The sequence below is a fragment of the Falco peregrinus genome, chromosome 5, assembly GCF_023634155.1.
Source record: "Falco peregrinus isolate bFalPer1 chromosome 5, bFalPer1.pri, whole genome shotgun sequence".
Taxonomy (NCBI): Eukaryota; Metazoa; Chordata; class Aves; order Falconiformes; family Falconidae; genus Falco; species Falco peregrinus.
The window spans coordinates 88341131-88357632 of record NC_073725.1 but is presented as its reverse complement, the minus strand read 5'-3'; the positions used below and the strand labels follow the sequence as shown (position 1 = coordinate 88357632).

Below are 16502 nucleotides of genomic sequence, written 5' to 3'. Positions count from 1 at the left end.
GTCCCCCTCCCCAGGGGGCTGTCAGCTCTGGAGGGGGGCTGGTGTGGGGGCCAGCGGGTCCCCAATGCTCCAGCCGGCTCCATCCTGCCCTCGAGGAGCTGCCTGCACCTCTCCGGCGGCTGCCCGCAGCCTCGTATGGCTCCCTCGGCTCTGTGCCCAGCGGGACAGCATGCTGGGGACGGGCACGGTGCTGGGAGGCATTACTTGTGCACAATCCTCCTAGAAAGTTCTCTGCCTTGCTGGGAAAGGCAGGACCAACCTGTTCAGCATGGTGCTGGCAGCGCGGAGCTGGCACTGAGACCCTGCAGGCAGCACCTGTGCCTGCCCTGCGCTGGCACCCGCTCCCTGCCGGCACAGGGACCCCCTCCAGCACCCCCTCCTCTGCCCACGCAGGGATGGGATGGAGGAGCTGGGAGGCAGCCGAGGATGTGGGTGGGGGCAGCCCTTCCCACCCCCAGCCCTGGGCGAATTCACAGAATCACAGAAGGGTTTGGGTTGGAAGGGACCCTAACGACCACCTAGTTCCACCCCCCTGCCGTGGGCAGGGACCCCTCCCACCAGCCCAGGGTGCCCCCATCCCCGTCCAGCCTGGCCCTGAGCACTGCCAGGGATGGGGCACCCACAGCTGCTCGGGGCAATTCCCATGCTAAGGGCTACGCTGCGGGAGGCACCGAACAGCCCCCCACTGGGAAATATTTCATCCCGTCACTTTTGAAAACTTGTTTGCAAACAGCATCCGTCAGTGAGACTGCCCCCGCTCCCAGTGCATCCCGCAGCAGGACCAGGAGAGGCCTTTTGGGCAAACCCAGCCAAGCCTCTGTGTGCTCAGTGAAGCCGGAGGGATTTTTATTTCTGGTCCTGACTGGTTCCTCTCCGGAGGCTGAACCAGCAGGAGAGACCATCTGCCACCAGCTGGGTCAAAACGCAGCGATGGGCAGGGGAGCGTGGCAGAAACACTTGCATCTGCCCAGGGCATCCCATCCAAAATCTGCATCCGTAGCCACCGGCAATCACCGCCGGGCTTGGGCTGGGACAGTGGCGCAGGCAGAGAGGGTCCGTGGCCGTGCTTGGCCTTACAAGAACTGCAGCATCCTGCAGTGATCCCATCCCTACTGCAAAGGGATGCCCCAATTTCCCTCATTTGTATACAAAAATAACGAAGTGTGACCTGAATATTTCTCCACCAGCTGCAGCGAGACACAACCGGTCAGATAAATGGCTCACTCACCTCCACGCACCCAAGAAATAACTATTAACACAAAAAAGTGCAGGTGGGGGGTGGGTCCGTGCACCCCCACCCTGCAGAGCCGCCGGCTTTGCCACTGACCCGCTCCAGCTCTCATTAAGTCGCTCGAGCCGCCTTCGTCTGAGCAGCACCATTATTCATGCAGCCTCCAGACCCCGTTGCCCACTGTTAATTTCTACTTATCTGCATATTTTATTGAAAATTAAAATCCTTTTGCATTTTTTCCCAGGGCTCAGTCGTGAACGATCTTTTCTCGCAGCCCTACTTGACTCCAATTAGTTGGGATAACAAAGCTGCCGCTGTTGGAGGATTATTGACAAATGCTCAAGGAAAAAAAAAAGTGGCAAGAGACTAGTCTATGAAAATGACAGCTTTTTAAGTGTAGGAGTAATCCCACCTGCAGTTAATAGTGCTGGGGAGGCACGGAAAATACCAGCTCTTATTTTTTTGATGGCGTTTTGATTGATTAGCCTGCTTGAGCCACTACATGGGTCACCATCAGCATCCCTGGCCGGGCACAAGGCCACTGCATCCGTGTGTCCACCAGTGACCGCGGGGACATCGGCACCAGCCATGGCTCCGCAACAGGAGCCCGGGGGAGCCGGGAGCATGGAAATACATCCCGTCAAGGAGAGGCAGCCACTGCCTGGCCCGCCCGCGGGGATGCTGCCTGTTTCCCAGGCCTTGTGCTGAGCTGCCCATAGATACAGTTCCCATGGGTGCCCGTCGGTGCCGGCGCTGAGCTCCTGCCCCTAAAAACCTGCTTGATGCAGCTGCAACTATGGCACAAAAGGACTGAGAAGCATTGAGAGCAGCACAACTCATTCACTGATAACTCGTTAATGGCGTTTCATATTTTTTCCCTGGCATTTTTTTTTTTTTAATAAAAGAATAGGGGGTAAAAATGAAGCATACTTGATAAAGGGCAGTAAGTGTTATCCTTAAAAAAAAAAAAATAAAAACCTCACAGAGCTTTTTTTCTTTCATAGGTGGCTCGGACAGCTGGCTCTTTAAATATTAATCAGGGGCTCATTGATATGCAAATATGGTAAGAGGGAATAATGCTCCTGCAGCTGCGCAGCCCCCAGCAGCCCCGGCCGAGTGTTGGCCTCCTCTCCACCATGAATGGAAATATCTGAGGACACAGGTGCAGGGAGCCGACCGCGAGCAAGATCCTGCTTAATAAGGTGATTTGTGAGCGATGCTCTATAGAGACGAACCGGAGCAATCTTTTACCACTTGACAGTATCTGACCACTAAACAAGGTGTTAATCTTATAATCGTGGTGTTGACTGTTCCCTAGCACAGCGTTCCTGGCCTTTTGCCCTGACACTTGGCCAGTTAAAATCAACTTAACTGACAGGTCGGACGCGCGCCAACCGATCGGCGATAAATTATTTATTGTTCTATTTCCAGAATAACAAGTAAACAGGAAAGACGGGGCATCCCACAGAGAAAACCAGTTTGGATAAGCATCATTGGACCGAGTCGCGTTGCTCCACGCAGGCACCCCGTCCCCCCCGGGGCTGTGCTCAGCGGCCGTGCTCCCCCGGCTCTCACCTCTTGCTGCTGGGAAGGTGACCGCATCCCGTCCTGCAGGAGCAAAGCCATCTCCACCGATGGGTCCAGTTATGGCACCTGTGTCCAGGGACATGCAGGTGGAGTTTTGGGGTGGTCACCCCTGTTCCTCACGCAGCTCCTGATACCCACTCTCCTTTTCCGTGAACTGGGGGCCAAGAAAAGAGACCAGAGGCAATGTCAGAGCCTGCTGTGGACATCACCACTGGGTGTCTGCTGGCTCCCTCTGCTACACTGAGCGATGGGCAGACCAGGTCAGGGGTGCCAAACATGAGCTCCCACACCTGGGGACCCCAGCCCATCACCGTGTACTCGCTCCGAGGCCATCCATGCAGCTGTGGTGCCCACAGTGGGGACCTCTGGCTGCTGCAGGACAGACGACTGGGAAAGCGGGCCAGAGCCTTCAGCAACATTTCACATAAGTACCTACAGGGCTCAACTCGCATGTTTTTCTCCTATCATTTGCCGTTGGCATGGATGGGTCTACAGACCAGGGGAAGGTGGTAAGGAAGGGCCTCTGTGAGGGCACCAGGAAAGGCACCCTCCATCTCCACCCAACATAACCCAACATGCTGCACTGCTGATTTAAACACCCATACCCCCTAACCGTGCTTCTTGGGCAGGGATGCCCTTGCCGCCTTCTGCTCCCACCTCTCAGACAGAGCTGGCCCGAGGCACGGCTCATTCTCCTGCCGACAGGCAGGACCAGCTCGATGGAGGCATGTCGGGGCTGCTCCACCCCACACAGGACACCACGGAGGTGTCCTGCCCTTCCAGAACAGCAAGAGGGAACAAGCTTCCAGGCTGCGGATACAATACCCACTGTCGCAGGGTATTTTGAAGACTTGCCTCCTGTGGTTGCCGTCCTCCTTTTCCCTGCCAAGCTTCCTTGCCCAGGCTCCTGGTGATGAATGACCTCGTCCGGGTACCGCCGGTACCAGGCGCACGCAGCTGCGAGGCTTTTCTCCCGGGCGGGTGCTGCAGATGGCTGCTCCGCCGCCGAGCCCACAGCTGCACGCTCCCTGCTCGCCCCGCTGCAGCTGCCGCGTGCCCGCGCCACAAAGGCACAGAAAACGCAATTAGTTCAGAGAAAAGGAGTGAGCGGGAAGGGATGCTGGGATGTCTCAAGGAGCCGACCGAGCCACCCGCAGCTCACCCTGGGACCTCCGGCCTCGCTGCGGCTGGGCGAGCGCTCAGATCTGCAGAGGGGTCTCGGGGCAAGGGTTGTCCACGTGGTGTGGTCATTCCCAAAGGAGCTGAAGGCCTTCCTGGAGATGGGGAGAAGCACAATTTACCATCCTTGCCTTCTGACTCAACTTCCAACTTTTCTGGTGCTGGTTCTTGGTGTCTGGGTCCTGCCCAAGCCGGGCTCCCGCTGTGCTCCCTTGCAGGCAGCACTGGAGGTGGCTGCTACAAACTTTGTGGGTGCTACAACCATTGTAGGAAGAGGCAGCATCTCCCATATGTTTGGGGACAGAGAAGGTCATCTCAGAGACTGAAGTCATACACATTTGGTCATCTTTGAATTTGTTTAATTTAAAAATCTGTTTAAAGCTTTGCAAAACCTTCTTAGCCTCTATAAAAGTTACTTTATTCTAGGAGATAAGAACAATTCTGCCTAACCTTATAGACTGGCCTTTTGTTCCCAAAGTATATTTATCTGCCTTAGTACCTCAGCACTTGCATTATTAATTATTAATAATGAGAGATTAAGGATATATTACTACTAATAATTATTGTTATTTTATATAAAGTGATTTGCCTCTTTCGACACTTTATTGGGAGCAAAACTGCATCTATCACCTGGAGCATGGAGATCCTACTTTCCCACTTAGACCCAACTTTCCATCACTTCAGGGCAACACTCGGCTCTTGAATTTGGCCTGGGAGACAAAGATTAATTTGCCAATTAAATATAGCAGCCCTGGGGCTGCACCTGGCTCTGCTCACCCAGTGCAGGAGCTTGCCTCGCGCCGCCTGCCAGAGCTCACCCCGCAGATACAATTCCCACCCCTCTGATTTGTTTTCTGAAAAGCATAAACCCTTCATCTGAGCTGACAAGTAGCAGGGCTGCGCTGTGCTCCTCAGCTGAAATAGTCCTGAACAAGCCGAGCCCCACAAACCCGGCGCTGCTCCGGGAGGATGGAGTCTGCAGCGTGCTGAGGGCTGGGGAGGATGAGGCTGGACCATGCGTGGTGCAGCAGACAGCTGCCGCAGAGGTGTCTTTTTACCCTGGACCTTGTTAATGACCAAAAGCTTAGGAGAGTGTGGGCAGCTGGGCTAGACGGAGAATAAATAGGGGATTAGCAGTGCAGAGCCCCCGGGCGAGGATCGGGCTCTCTTCCCCCTGCACTTGAAACCCAACCGGCAGAGCCTCTTCCCCTCCCGATGCTGCAGCCGTCCGTCCATCGTAGCTGGGCAAAACTAGCTTCTGCAAGAGCTTTTATGCCGGCTGGGCAGCTAGGCCCTTAGGCTTCTATTTTTTATTATTTTTTTGTGTGTGTGTGCATGTGCGAAAACAGAGGCCAGGCAATGCCTTAGCTGTGGTGCATCTCTGCTCCAGCCTGCCTGCATCACTCCCCACTCCAGTGGGGAGCAAATGCCTCCCTGGCCACACTGGGATAAACTCTCCAACATTCCTCAAACAAACCCACGCAAGGCACTCTGCCTGTAGCCATGGCATGGTCTGGTGGTATATGACCTGCAAAAAGTAGAACCCCCCCCCCCAAAAAAAAAACCAAAGGGAAAAACAAAGGGAAAAACTCACCACGCACGTACAGGGGGAACTGCAAGGCGAGGGCACAGAGCAATAAACAGCTCATTCCTGGCCTGGCCGGCATGGGCTGTGAGGCGCTGCCAGCCCGGCGGTGATGTACATTGTGCGTGTGCTTTACATGCACGCCATAAAAACAATGCTTTGTGAAGGATATATCTAAGCATCCAGGCCAGGCAGGGCCAGGCAGCTGGGAGCTTGGCTGGAAGAAGCGCTGGCAGCAGGACCCCGCCAGGCAAATTGGCACGGTGTGCTCCAGTGAAGGGGACGTGGATGGCTGCTGTCCCTGTGGCGTGATGTCCTTGTGCCACCTCTGCAGTAACCCCAGGGCTCAAGGGCCTGCAGGATGGCTCTCTTCTTGCCTGCAATTCTCTCCCTTTTAAGCAGGAAAGTGATGGAGCGTGCGGGCAGAGCAGCCCTTCCTGGGGAGCCACTCCATCTCAGAATGGATGTTTGCTCTGGACAGGAGTGGTGAACAGCCAGTGCTTCTCGTGGGGTGGAAATGACTTAAAAATCTACTCGCAAGCATCATGCTTCCCCTGCAGAAATAGCTCCAAACAGAAAGGACTTGAAACGATGCGATCCATGCTTTTTTCCCCTTGTAAAACCAAACATGCCATCTTAATATGGGGGGTGGTGGGGTGTGTGTGCACAGAAACGATAATTCATTTGAACTTTCCTCCTTGGAAAATGATCTGGCAAATGCCCCATTCTGCAGAAACACACAGGCAACACCGGAATGGCCCATCCTGCTGCCCACCCCTTGGCTCGCCCAAAGGGTTCCCCAATCTGCCGCCTCCCCGGGGCAGCCCACCCTGGCAGTGCCGCAGTGCCAGGTGGGATGCTCAGGTCGCTTGTTCCCAAGGAGCCTTCCCCCGGCGGGTACGTCCTCTATTTGGCCCACATGAGGTAAGGCTTTGCACTAGACTAACACTTAATAAATGTTTGCAGGAATTAGCAGAACGTGACATTGCACAGCCCGATTCTTGACTGCGAGCTGCCAGCCCGGGCTGGGGCCGGTGCTGCAGATGTGTGTTCCTGGAAAATGGAAGGCCATATGGTAAATATTGGAAAAAACCCTCTAATATATACATCCCTAACTGCTTTTTCAGCTGATCAGAGTTTACTTGGTTAACCAAAGTGTGTATGGTAAGCAGCAGAGCCCCGGGGCTCCAACATACCCAGGTGCCGATGTTTGGTCCCATCCCTCTCACCTCCCCTGCGAGCATCTCCCCGTACCCCACACACGTGCAGCACCACAGGGAAGGGCGCTCTGGGCTGAGGCTGCACCAAGTAACCAACTGAGCTCCCCTGGCCATTATTGCAGGGCCAAAACGATGCTCCTCAAAGTAAGGATCAACAAATGCCTGTTCAGCCCTGAAGCGTGGCGTGCCTCCGCATTTGTCAGCCAAACACTAGAATTTCTTCCCCTGTAAAGCTGGAAAAGTATCAGTCCATGTCACTCCATGCCCTGTAATGAGCAATTATTCCTTTCAAAAGTAAAATGAAATAAGAACCATTCCCATAATCACCTACTGGATTTTATCAGCATGTTTGGGTTACGCTTTTGCCCCTTTGGCTAATACCTAATTGATTCTTTAATCTCTACAACTTTTTTATTGACTGATACAAGAGCTATTTAGCCCATCAGCGGCAGGAAGGCAGCCTGCAAACCCTCCGAGACCCCCGACATGGTGCTAGGATGACCTCATCTGAAGCCAACACTTTATTTGATAATCTATCACTTATTTATTATTCTAACTAACCGCTTGCAGGTGGTGTGATTTTAGTATAATTGTCCCAGCAACAGGCACACACAGGGAAAAGCTCGGCAATGTGCAGTCTTAGCCAGAGCTGCTACTGCAGAGGAAGCAGGTTCCCAGCCTCTGCTGGGGGAAAAAACAGCGTTTCAGTGATGTGAAGGGCATGGCAAAATCCCACTGACTGGGGAAAGGGGAGGGCAGGGGCTCATCCCCCCCACAGCTCCCTGCGGGGAGAAGGAGGCAGAGCAGGATGGAAAGCCCCGATGCCACTGGGGGGAACCTCCACGGTGCCTGGCACCACGGCTGGGGCACAACGTGTGCAGGGGCCATCAGCTCTTTCCTCCCCACCTGCCTGCGTGCAAAACCTGAGCAAACTGAGGGGTTTAGGCATGACAAAGTACAAGGACTCACATCCCCACAGAGCCTTGCACCGGGCTGGCGTGGTCCTGGTTCCCCGGAGGGGTCAGCGCTGGGGTCACCTGCCGGAGCAGTTCGGATGGCACGTGGACTCCAGAAGGTTCAGGCTGGCATATCCAATGTAAAATCCTGCATAAATAAAGAACAGAGGTTGGGGGTTTATTTCTGGACATCTCTGTGTTGTTTTTTTCCCACCATAGCCCTGGGGCGGTTCTTGGCCCGTTGCCATCCCACCTGCACCAAGGGGGCCAGACTGGATGGATGCCCCAGGGAAATGCCATCAGCTTGGCTGAAGCCACCCCGTGCCACAAAGCTGTTGCTCCTGCACAGAAGACAGAGCGGACAAGGATGTCCTCGCCATAAAACAGGGGCTTTGCTGCCTTCCCAGCCCGGGTGGGGGCTGCTCCCACCAGACCCTCCTGCTCCCCAAAGTGGAAGCTGAGAGGAGATGGCAGATAGAAACCAGCCCGGGAATTGACAGCGCAACTCCGAGCCATCCAGCAACAGGCTTTTAAGATCAATTAGTCCTGCATTAGTCTCTGAGACTTTTGAGCTAGAATTCCCTCCAGGATTCAAGCCACTTAAAGCGTTTTCCCAGCGAGGGAAGGGTTGGAGGATGAGGGGGTGGGTATCAGGAAGCATCGCTGGGAGCAGAGGAGGTGCCTTTCCACATTATCTGCCCCTTCATCATCTGCCCAAGCTCCTTCAACCAAGCCAACAGCCTCAGCAAAAGACAAAAATGGTATTTTGAGTGGCAAGACCCCATTGCAGCTTCATTTTTAACCCCAGCTGGGGTGGCGGGGGGTGGGGAAAGGAGGCAGTTGGGAGAATCATTTTTTCATTAAAATAAAAATTGATCCACAATGAAAATAGACTTTTAATGGGAAAAAGTTTAGTGCAAATGGAAGCTTTTAAAAGATTCTTTTGACTGACAATAACCTGAAGACCCTCCAGGAACTCCAGCCCAGAATAATCAGATTAAATGAAAACTAATATACGATCCTGAAATCCATCCCATGCTGGTCTAAACTTATAGCAGCTGGGTAATTTAGCCTACAGGTTTCTGCCTCATGCCCAGCAGTTCACACTGAATTGTTTAGCCAAACTTAATCTACTGGGAAGGAAAAAAACTCTTTCCTTTAATAATATGTGCTAAAGTAAAGCCAGCTTCTAAAAGCAGCTGGGAGCAGAGAAGGTATACAAATATATGTGTTTTCTACGGGAACCCCCGGACTGAAGGCTGGCTACTTTAAAACAAATAACTACAATTTATAAATGATCCAAGAATGAGGAAATCTCTGGGTTGGTGCATGGTAGCTGCCAGTAGGGATAATACTGGGACAAGGACCTCGCAGGGGCCATGTTCCCAAAACACGAGTCACATCCACACTTCCAGCCACAGGAAGGTTTGAAAATGCGACCTGCGTGGATCTCAGACAACCAGATGGAAGCAATGACTTCTTTCCTCCAAATCTTTGGGTTTTTTACACCAGCCCTGGAAGGGTTGTTTTTCAAGGAAGGCTGTCAGCCGGAGGAGGTTTGGCAAGATGTCCTCCCAGCGACCAGCGTGGTGATGGGGATGAAGCTGGGAACCTCTCTGTGTTTCTGTGGCAGAAACAAACCCTGATGGGAAAACAGAACTTCCAGTTCTAAATCCATCATGAAAGATTTTCCAGCTGCATCTTATATTCCTGTGGGGCACTGAACACGTTGCACAGTAACACACAGCACAGGTTTGCATCTCACCACCGGAGGACAGCTCTCCTGGAGGGCTCGGAGGCAGGTAGATGATCTAGAAAACCTTCAAAGCCCTTGCAACTTCATATGCGATGGAGTCTGAGCCAAAGCCTCCCACAGCGGGCAGGGGAATGAAGTAACCAAAGAACCCAGCCCCGCTGGGGACCCGAGATGGTCTGATCCAGCCTCCCACACCATCTTCCCCTTGACATGGGCATTGTCGTATCCAGCTCACTCCAAAAGCCATGCTGCTGGTTTTCCCAAATTATGCAAGCACGGATGCGTTTAGCCATTCCCTGTGTATGCAAGATGAGCTAAACCCCATCGGCCCGCACATATTGGCTTTGTGTTCCCCAGCAGCAACAACAGGAATAGACATTTATACGTGGTATTAAAAAAACCCCAAAGCCCAGGGAGGCTTCCTCATTCCTGGGGAAGAGCAGCCTGGATGAGCTTGGCCAAGGCGCCGGGATCCGACCCCGCCGCAGCCGGCAGCCAATGTGCGGAAATATAAACCCAGCTGTGCTTGCTAGGGGGTCTCATGCTTTCAAAAGGCTGTAATCTTGGCAAAAAGGAAAAAAAGTCGGTCCAAGCCTGCAGCCCGGACCTCCCGCCAGCTGGACTCCCTGGGCTGGTACCTGCGGTGGTGGTGGTGACCCCCAGACTCACCTTGAGGAGTCCCGGCTTGGGCGTGTGGCAGAGCAGGTGTCCCCGGGGATGCGGCAGCGGGTCGGAGGGCTGCAGAAGTGAAAAGCCACCTGCAATGCCATCAGGGGAGAGAAAAAAAAAAAATCTAAGCAAGGAAACTTCTACAGCAACGCAAAACGAAGCTGAAGGGGATAACCTACCCCAAGGGACTGTCCCCAGGATCTCGCCGTGACTCCTGGGTGCCTGGGACATGGGGTTTGGATGTGCAGAAAATGGAACCCCTTGTGTTTCATCACCCATGAAGCAAAACTCAGCTGCCAGCAGGACAGGGTGCAAGGGGCAGCGCCGGCAGGCCCAGCGTGGTCCCTGTCCAGCATGTCCCCCCAGGGGCAGGGACAGCTTGACCTTCAGTGCAGGTTAAACACGAGCATCCTTGAGGCGACTCCTCTCCCCAGGAGGATACGTATGGTCTCCTCCAGCCTTTCCTCTCTGGGATGAAAATGCTCCCCCCTCCCAGTGTGGCCCCAGGGACCCTCCTAAACCCACCGAAGCAGCTCTGGGTACAAGTCACCCAATCACTTCCGTCTTCCCAAGCAGCCCCAGGGCTGGGATGAGCCCACGGGCAGGGAGCGGGGGGGGCACAGTTCCAAGCAGGAGGCTGGAGGCTCTCCGCAGCCAGCCATTGCCCAGTGAGGACTGAACGCAGCAGCACGCTGGGGTTTCGGCGGGGAGGGGGCCAGTGTGCCCCCAGCCCCCGTGAACATGTGCACAATGCATTTGGATGGGCTGCGTGATGCTGCCGTCCTCTGTGCAAACACTGAAGCACCCTCCGCTGGGGGTCCCTGCGGCCCCACTCCCCCCAGCATCACCTGTTCCCCCGGGGCAGGGCAGGAAAGGTCTCAGTTCATTAATTTGCAGGCACAGCGGAGGGTCTCCCGGCTATTTTCTCCCCACCCGTGGTTTTGGGGGTGATGCACTCAAGGAGACTGTGCAGCACCCAGAGCCACCGGCAGCCACGCGCACGGGCAGGGGAGCGCAGCTTGCACAAGATGCATTTGTAACACCCCAAGGGGCAATAACTTTCATCTAGGAAAAGCAAATAAAAAAAGAAAAGCTGCTTAGCTTTGATCCAGCAATGTCCCCCGACATGCTGGCCATGTCCTTCCCCCCTCAGCACCAGTGGCTCTGGGACCTAGTTGGACCTGACAGAGAAACAGGAGGAGGGAGCAGGATTAGATCACACTCCAGACCAGAGGATGAGCTGGAAAAACACACCCATGATAAGAGATTTGACTGATGGACCCAAACCCTGTGCCCCAGAGCTGCTGGGGCTGATGCTGGGACCCTAACCCTCTCTGCTGGGTGCTTGTGGGTGTCCCTGTCCCCTCTTGGGACACTGGGGATGAGGAGCCTGGCAGGAGCAGACCTCAGACACAGCTATCTTTCACATGAATTTACGGTGCGCTGACTTGGGAATGCCACAAAGTTTTACTTCCAGTGCATAGCTCAGGAAAAAAAAAAACCAAACCTCTCCAAGAAAACTTCTAGTCAACAGATAACACAATGTGGTTCCGATTTCCTCACCCCCTCGAAATAATTGTTTCTTTTCTTCTTTAAAATTTTGTCCCAGGGAAACGTTTCTAATTTAATCCCCTGCATGCACCTTCCTCACTGCCTTTGAATGTGTATTATCTTCCAACCAGTGCTCTGGAGCGCAGCGAGAATTTTTGATTTAAAAAAAAAAAAAAGAGAAAAGAAAAAAAGCTTAACAAGCACAATGCACAGCAAACAGGAATGGAAATGCTGGTCTGGGTTCCATTATCCCTGACCCAGAGGTTGGAAACCAAAAGAAATTAATTAAATTGGGGAGCGGGGGGAGGCCCGCACTGTTTGCTGCCAGTGACCAGCCAACGAGCGATGCCTGGGGGATGTCTGTCACCCATCACCCATCACCCACGCAGGGGGGCACCCGCACCCCTGTGCACTTTCCGAAGTTGCCAGCTCTTGGCACCCATGGGGACGGCTGGGGCTGCCCACCCATGCCAGCTTGCTCACATCAGGGCCGAAGGATGGCCGGGGCTGGGGAGCAGACGGTGTGGCCGAGGGGCAGAGTCTCTTTGAACAGTGACTTAAAATCTCTGGGCTCAAAATCCCACAGCAGCGACCCCCGGCAGGGGGCTGCAGCCACGGTGCTGGGATCCTCATGGCTTTTTGCTGCAGCAAGCCCCTGACCGGGAGCGGGCTCAGCCCCGAGGAGGCAGGGATGGCACTGCCGGGCACGGGCTCTGCAGTGTGACCGTGGCTGTCCTGGGCACGGGGAAGGTGGAAAGTGCCTTTTCAGGGGAGGCTCCACAGTCCCATCAAGCCAGAGAGAACAGGGGCAGCGTGTGCTGCTTTCTGCCAACTCACCTGCCGAAAAATTCCTGCCCAAGGTCCCCCAAGGCGCGAGCTGGGGCCGTGGGAGCAGTCCAGCCTTGCCCTGCGCATCCCACCCCAGCGTGCGATTTCAGCTGTGGGAGAAGAAAAAAACCCAAGACCCAATAAAATGCTTCAAATAACATCTGGCAGCACCTGAGCTCACACAGGCGGGAGATGCTCAGCACGAAGCTGTGCCCATCGCATGGAGACACCGACCCCCACCCGGGATCCGTGACGGACACAGCCCGGCCTCCATCGCCCCCAGCCCCACGGCAGGGCAGCCAAGCCAGGAAGGACGATAATGGGAGCGAGATGCGGGATCGCGGCGTTTGCCCTCATCCCTCCACGCGGTAATCGGAACAAAATGTTCTTCCATTGTTCGCAGAAGAGTGCTGGTTTCCAACTATGGCAAATATTTAGGAAAACACAATTGAGTCATAAATGTTATTTACAGTTTGGAGCGCCCTATACGTTGCTCCAAGCGCCACAATTAATCTATTCGTCTTGGTTCAGAAAGGATGGTAACATACAGGCCTTCCCCAGTCCCCGGCCAAGAGCAGTAACGTCTTGCAGAAGCGTAGCAGCTCCCTGCGATGGGCCCTGCACCTCTGCTGCCGTCACGGCTCTCCCGGGTGCCAAGTGCCAGCCGCCGCTCCTTGGCAAAGCTGGGCACCCCCGGGACCGCAGACCCCCCCAACTCCCAGGCACGAGGCCATATGAGGGTCCTCCCGCTCCCTCCAGCCATCCTGAGCCGGACCCATCAGAGATGGAGCAAAGCCACCGCAACCCAAGAGCAAACCCTGTGCAAACGTGCCCACCGATGCACCGGAGAAGGGGAGGGAGAGCGGTGCTCCTGCAGCCGCGGCAGCCCAGGCTCACCAGGATGGTGATCGGAGGTGACACCAGGCATCTTCTCAAACACAAATAAGTGCTGCAACACCCAGGACTCGCCTTATTTATTACCTGTCACCTCGGCCCCGTGGGAGCTGGCATGTCCCCGGCGAGTCACACCAGGGCAGGCACCGGGGGGACTGCACCCGGGGCTGGGCTGCCCTCCCAGGGCTGCTGCTGTTTTCCTTTCTTAACACTTTTAGAAAAAATAAAAAATGAGTGACGCTCCCCATGGTTTTTCAAGAGCTGTTTGCTTTAATCCCTTTCTGGAAATACGCTCTCAGTCGTGCCCGCTCCGTACATGCCGTCAGAAAGGGGGAAGAAACATGGAAAATGGCTTTTCTGTGCCTGCATCCGTGCCCAAAGTTTCCCACTTTGGACCCATTTTTCTGTCAAAACCCCATTTGGCTGCTTTTGGCACATCTGGCGCGGGAGAGGATGGACAAGCCCCAGGGATGTGGCCACCACCTCTGCCTCCCGTGGTGTCCACTGGTCCCTGCCCGGCTGGTGGCCCCTGGGGGGGTGGCTGTGCCCCGAGCTCCCCCAGAGCCCAGCACACAGCAGTGCTTTGCCCCTGGCATGTGGCTTGGGCTCAGTTTGCTCTGGAAGGGTAAAAGCCTTCTTGTAAGCTTACTGGCCACTGGAATTCCTGCCCAGGGTGGCCACGGTGAATGTCAAGGCACAAACCCAGGGAGAAAAGCCTGGAAAGCCCTGTCCTGCCCCTCTCCCAGCCTCTCCTGCTGGGGTGTGCGGCCACACAGCTGGCGGCGCTGGACCGTGCCCATGGGATGCTCAGCTCCTCCCAACCACCGGCCGGTCGGACACCTCTGGCACCAACCTCTGCCAGCTCCAACAGGCAGATCCCGGCCCCAGGGCCACCAACCAAACGCAGCAGTTACAGAACCCCCAGGTTAAGCAAACAGGAAGGCGCAGCCCCGCGCGTCTGCGCTGCCGGGCCAGGGCCTGTTAAATCCAGCCCTGTGTAAACGCGGTGGGGCTGGCGGCAGACTTGGTGACTCCAGCTGCCTTCCCAGCCCGGGCGACCCAGGAGCACCAGCAGCGCTGGGACACGGCCGCACAGGGCTGCGCTTGTCCTCGGGGCTGAGTCACAGAGCCCACACGGCAGCTCCAGCGAGGAGCTATTTTGGGTTTCTCAGTAAACCTGTGGCTTTCTGCAGGCAAGCCTGGTACAACGGGGTTTTATGCGTTGCTTTGATCTTTTTTTTTTTTTTCCCCTGCAAGAAGAAACGTGTGCAGCAGAACGTGCTAACAAGCAATCGATTATTATAAACTACCCGGCCTGCTGCTGGCTGCTTCACACACCGTCCACTTTCTTGCTCTCCCTTCACTCCCATCGCTGTCATTTGGGCTCACTGAGCCAAACCCATGTGGTGATTTTAAACACAGACCGAGATGAGGGGAGACTCCAAAGCAAACAGGAGGGACAGGGGATCCCAGGGTGAGGTCGCAGGGCGTTTTCCCCAGCCCAGGGATGAACAGTGGGAGAGCCGAACCATGCCTGGTGGGCAGGACACGTAGCTCAGGCCGGTCATGAGCCTGCAGTGAAAAGGTGGCGAGGAGACTCCTTCCCAGGGTGCCAGTGAGGGCGGTGCGGGGGCAGCTGTGTCGGGAGTAAAGCAGCTTTGACAGCTCAGGGCTGCCGGCACACATGGGGATGGGATGGGATGGGATGGGATGGGATGGGATGGGATGGGATGGGATGGGATGGGATGGGATGGGATGGGATGGGATGGACGGGACGGGATGGGATGGGACGGGACGGCACGGGGATGGGACGGGATGGGATGGGACATGGGATGGGACGGGATGGGGGAGCAGTGCCCTGTGCCAGGCCAGCATCACCTCCACAGAGCTGGCTGCAGGGCAGGACCCAGCTGCGCTGTCCGATGCCGGACCCCAGGGAACCTGCGAGCCTCAGGGGGCACAGGCCAAGGCAGGAGACCACCCCGAGACCTCCCTGCACACCTCTGCAGCCACCACACAATGCAATGGCTCAGGATAAGCAACACCAACAGCTACCCAAAACTAATCATGGTATTTGTTCACACTTGTTTTTCCTAAGTTCTAGAGCTGATGATTTCCGAACAGAGCAGCCTGGCAAAAGAAATCAATCATCAGGCATGGCTGCGGTGAGAAGGATGGACAGAAAGAAACAGAAAGATGAGAAAAACCAGATCACAAAAGCAAGTGGACAGGTTGGTTGGGAACCTTCTGTAAGATATGTGTAAACAAGGATATGGATGAAAAATACAGAGAGAGGCAAGACAGGCAGTTTGTAAGGGAGCTGACTGCTCTGCTTCCCAAGCTGGTCCCTCTTGACCTTGCTTGTCCTCCTCCATCAGTCCCGCATGGGGTACGGCCAGTTCCTGTCTTCATAAAACTTCTTCAGGCCCTGGAGGTTGACGGGGGGGAAGTAAGGGCCGATCCTCTTCCGAATCCACCACCTCCCCTCGCTGGCGTGCTTTCCGCCGGGTCGGCTGAATTTGTACTTGAAGTGTTCTGCTCGGATCCACCTGCAGAGGAACACAGCGCAGCCTGCTCAGCAGGGGCTGGCACCACAGCCGGGCGGCAGCGGGGGGAGTGTCAGACCCTATTTACGGTCCCCTCAGAGATGAGGTTTGAGCCTTTCCATAGCTGGATGGAGAAGTCAGCTGGAGGGTGCTCAGCCTGGCTGGCTCCTGCATCCTGACGCTCCCTCCATCCTTGGGATGCCCACAGCCAGCAGCAGGGGTGCGGCCGTCCCTGCTGGAGCGAGGCAGCGGGGAGCTCCTGGGCTCCTCCTGATGCAATTTAGGAATGATGCAGAGGAGCTTTAACACCCCCTCGCCCTCTGCACTCCCCACCGCCGCCGCATGCTCCACACACCTCTCAGCAACCAAGTTTGAAAGAATAATAATAAAACCAAGAAATTTTTTTTTTTTTTCTTTTCTGAGAGCAACTAAGGAGTATTTCTGCCCAGGACATTTTTAGGTATAGAGCCTGACTCCCACCCCAGCTCCCCCAGCATCCC

General features: G+C 55.2%; 1 protein-coding gene across 3 annotated transcripts in view; it reads right to left on the bottom strand.

Annotated features, from left to right (window-relative positions):
• Positions 1–15508: 15508 nt before the first annotated feature.
• LMF1 (lipase maturation factor 1) overlaps positions 15509–16502 on the bottom strand; it is a 206330-nt gene continuing 205336 nt past the window's right edge. For all 3 annotated transcript variants that reach the window (XM_055806794.1, XM_027780255.2, XM_055806793.1), the window contains one exon: positions 15509–16005. In XM_055806794.1, coding sequence (XP_055662769.1) covers positions 15831–16005 — 175 coding nt within the window. In that variant the 3' untranslated portion in view covers positions 15509–15830. The remainder of the gene's footprint in view (positions 16006–16502) is intronic.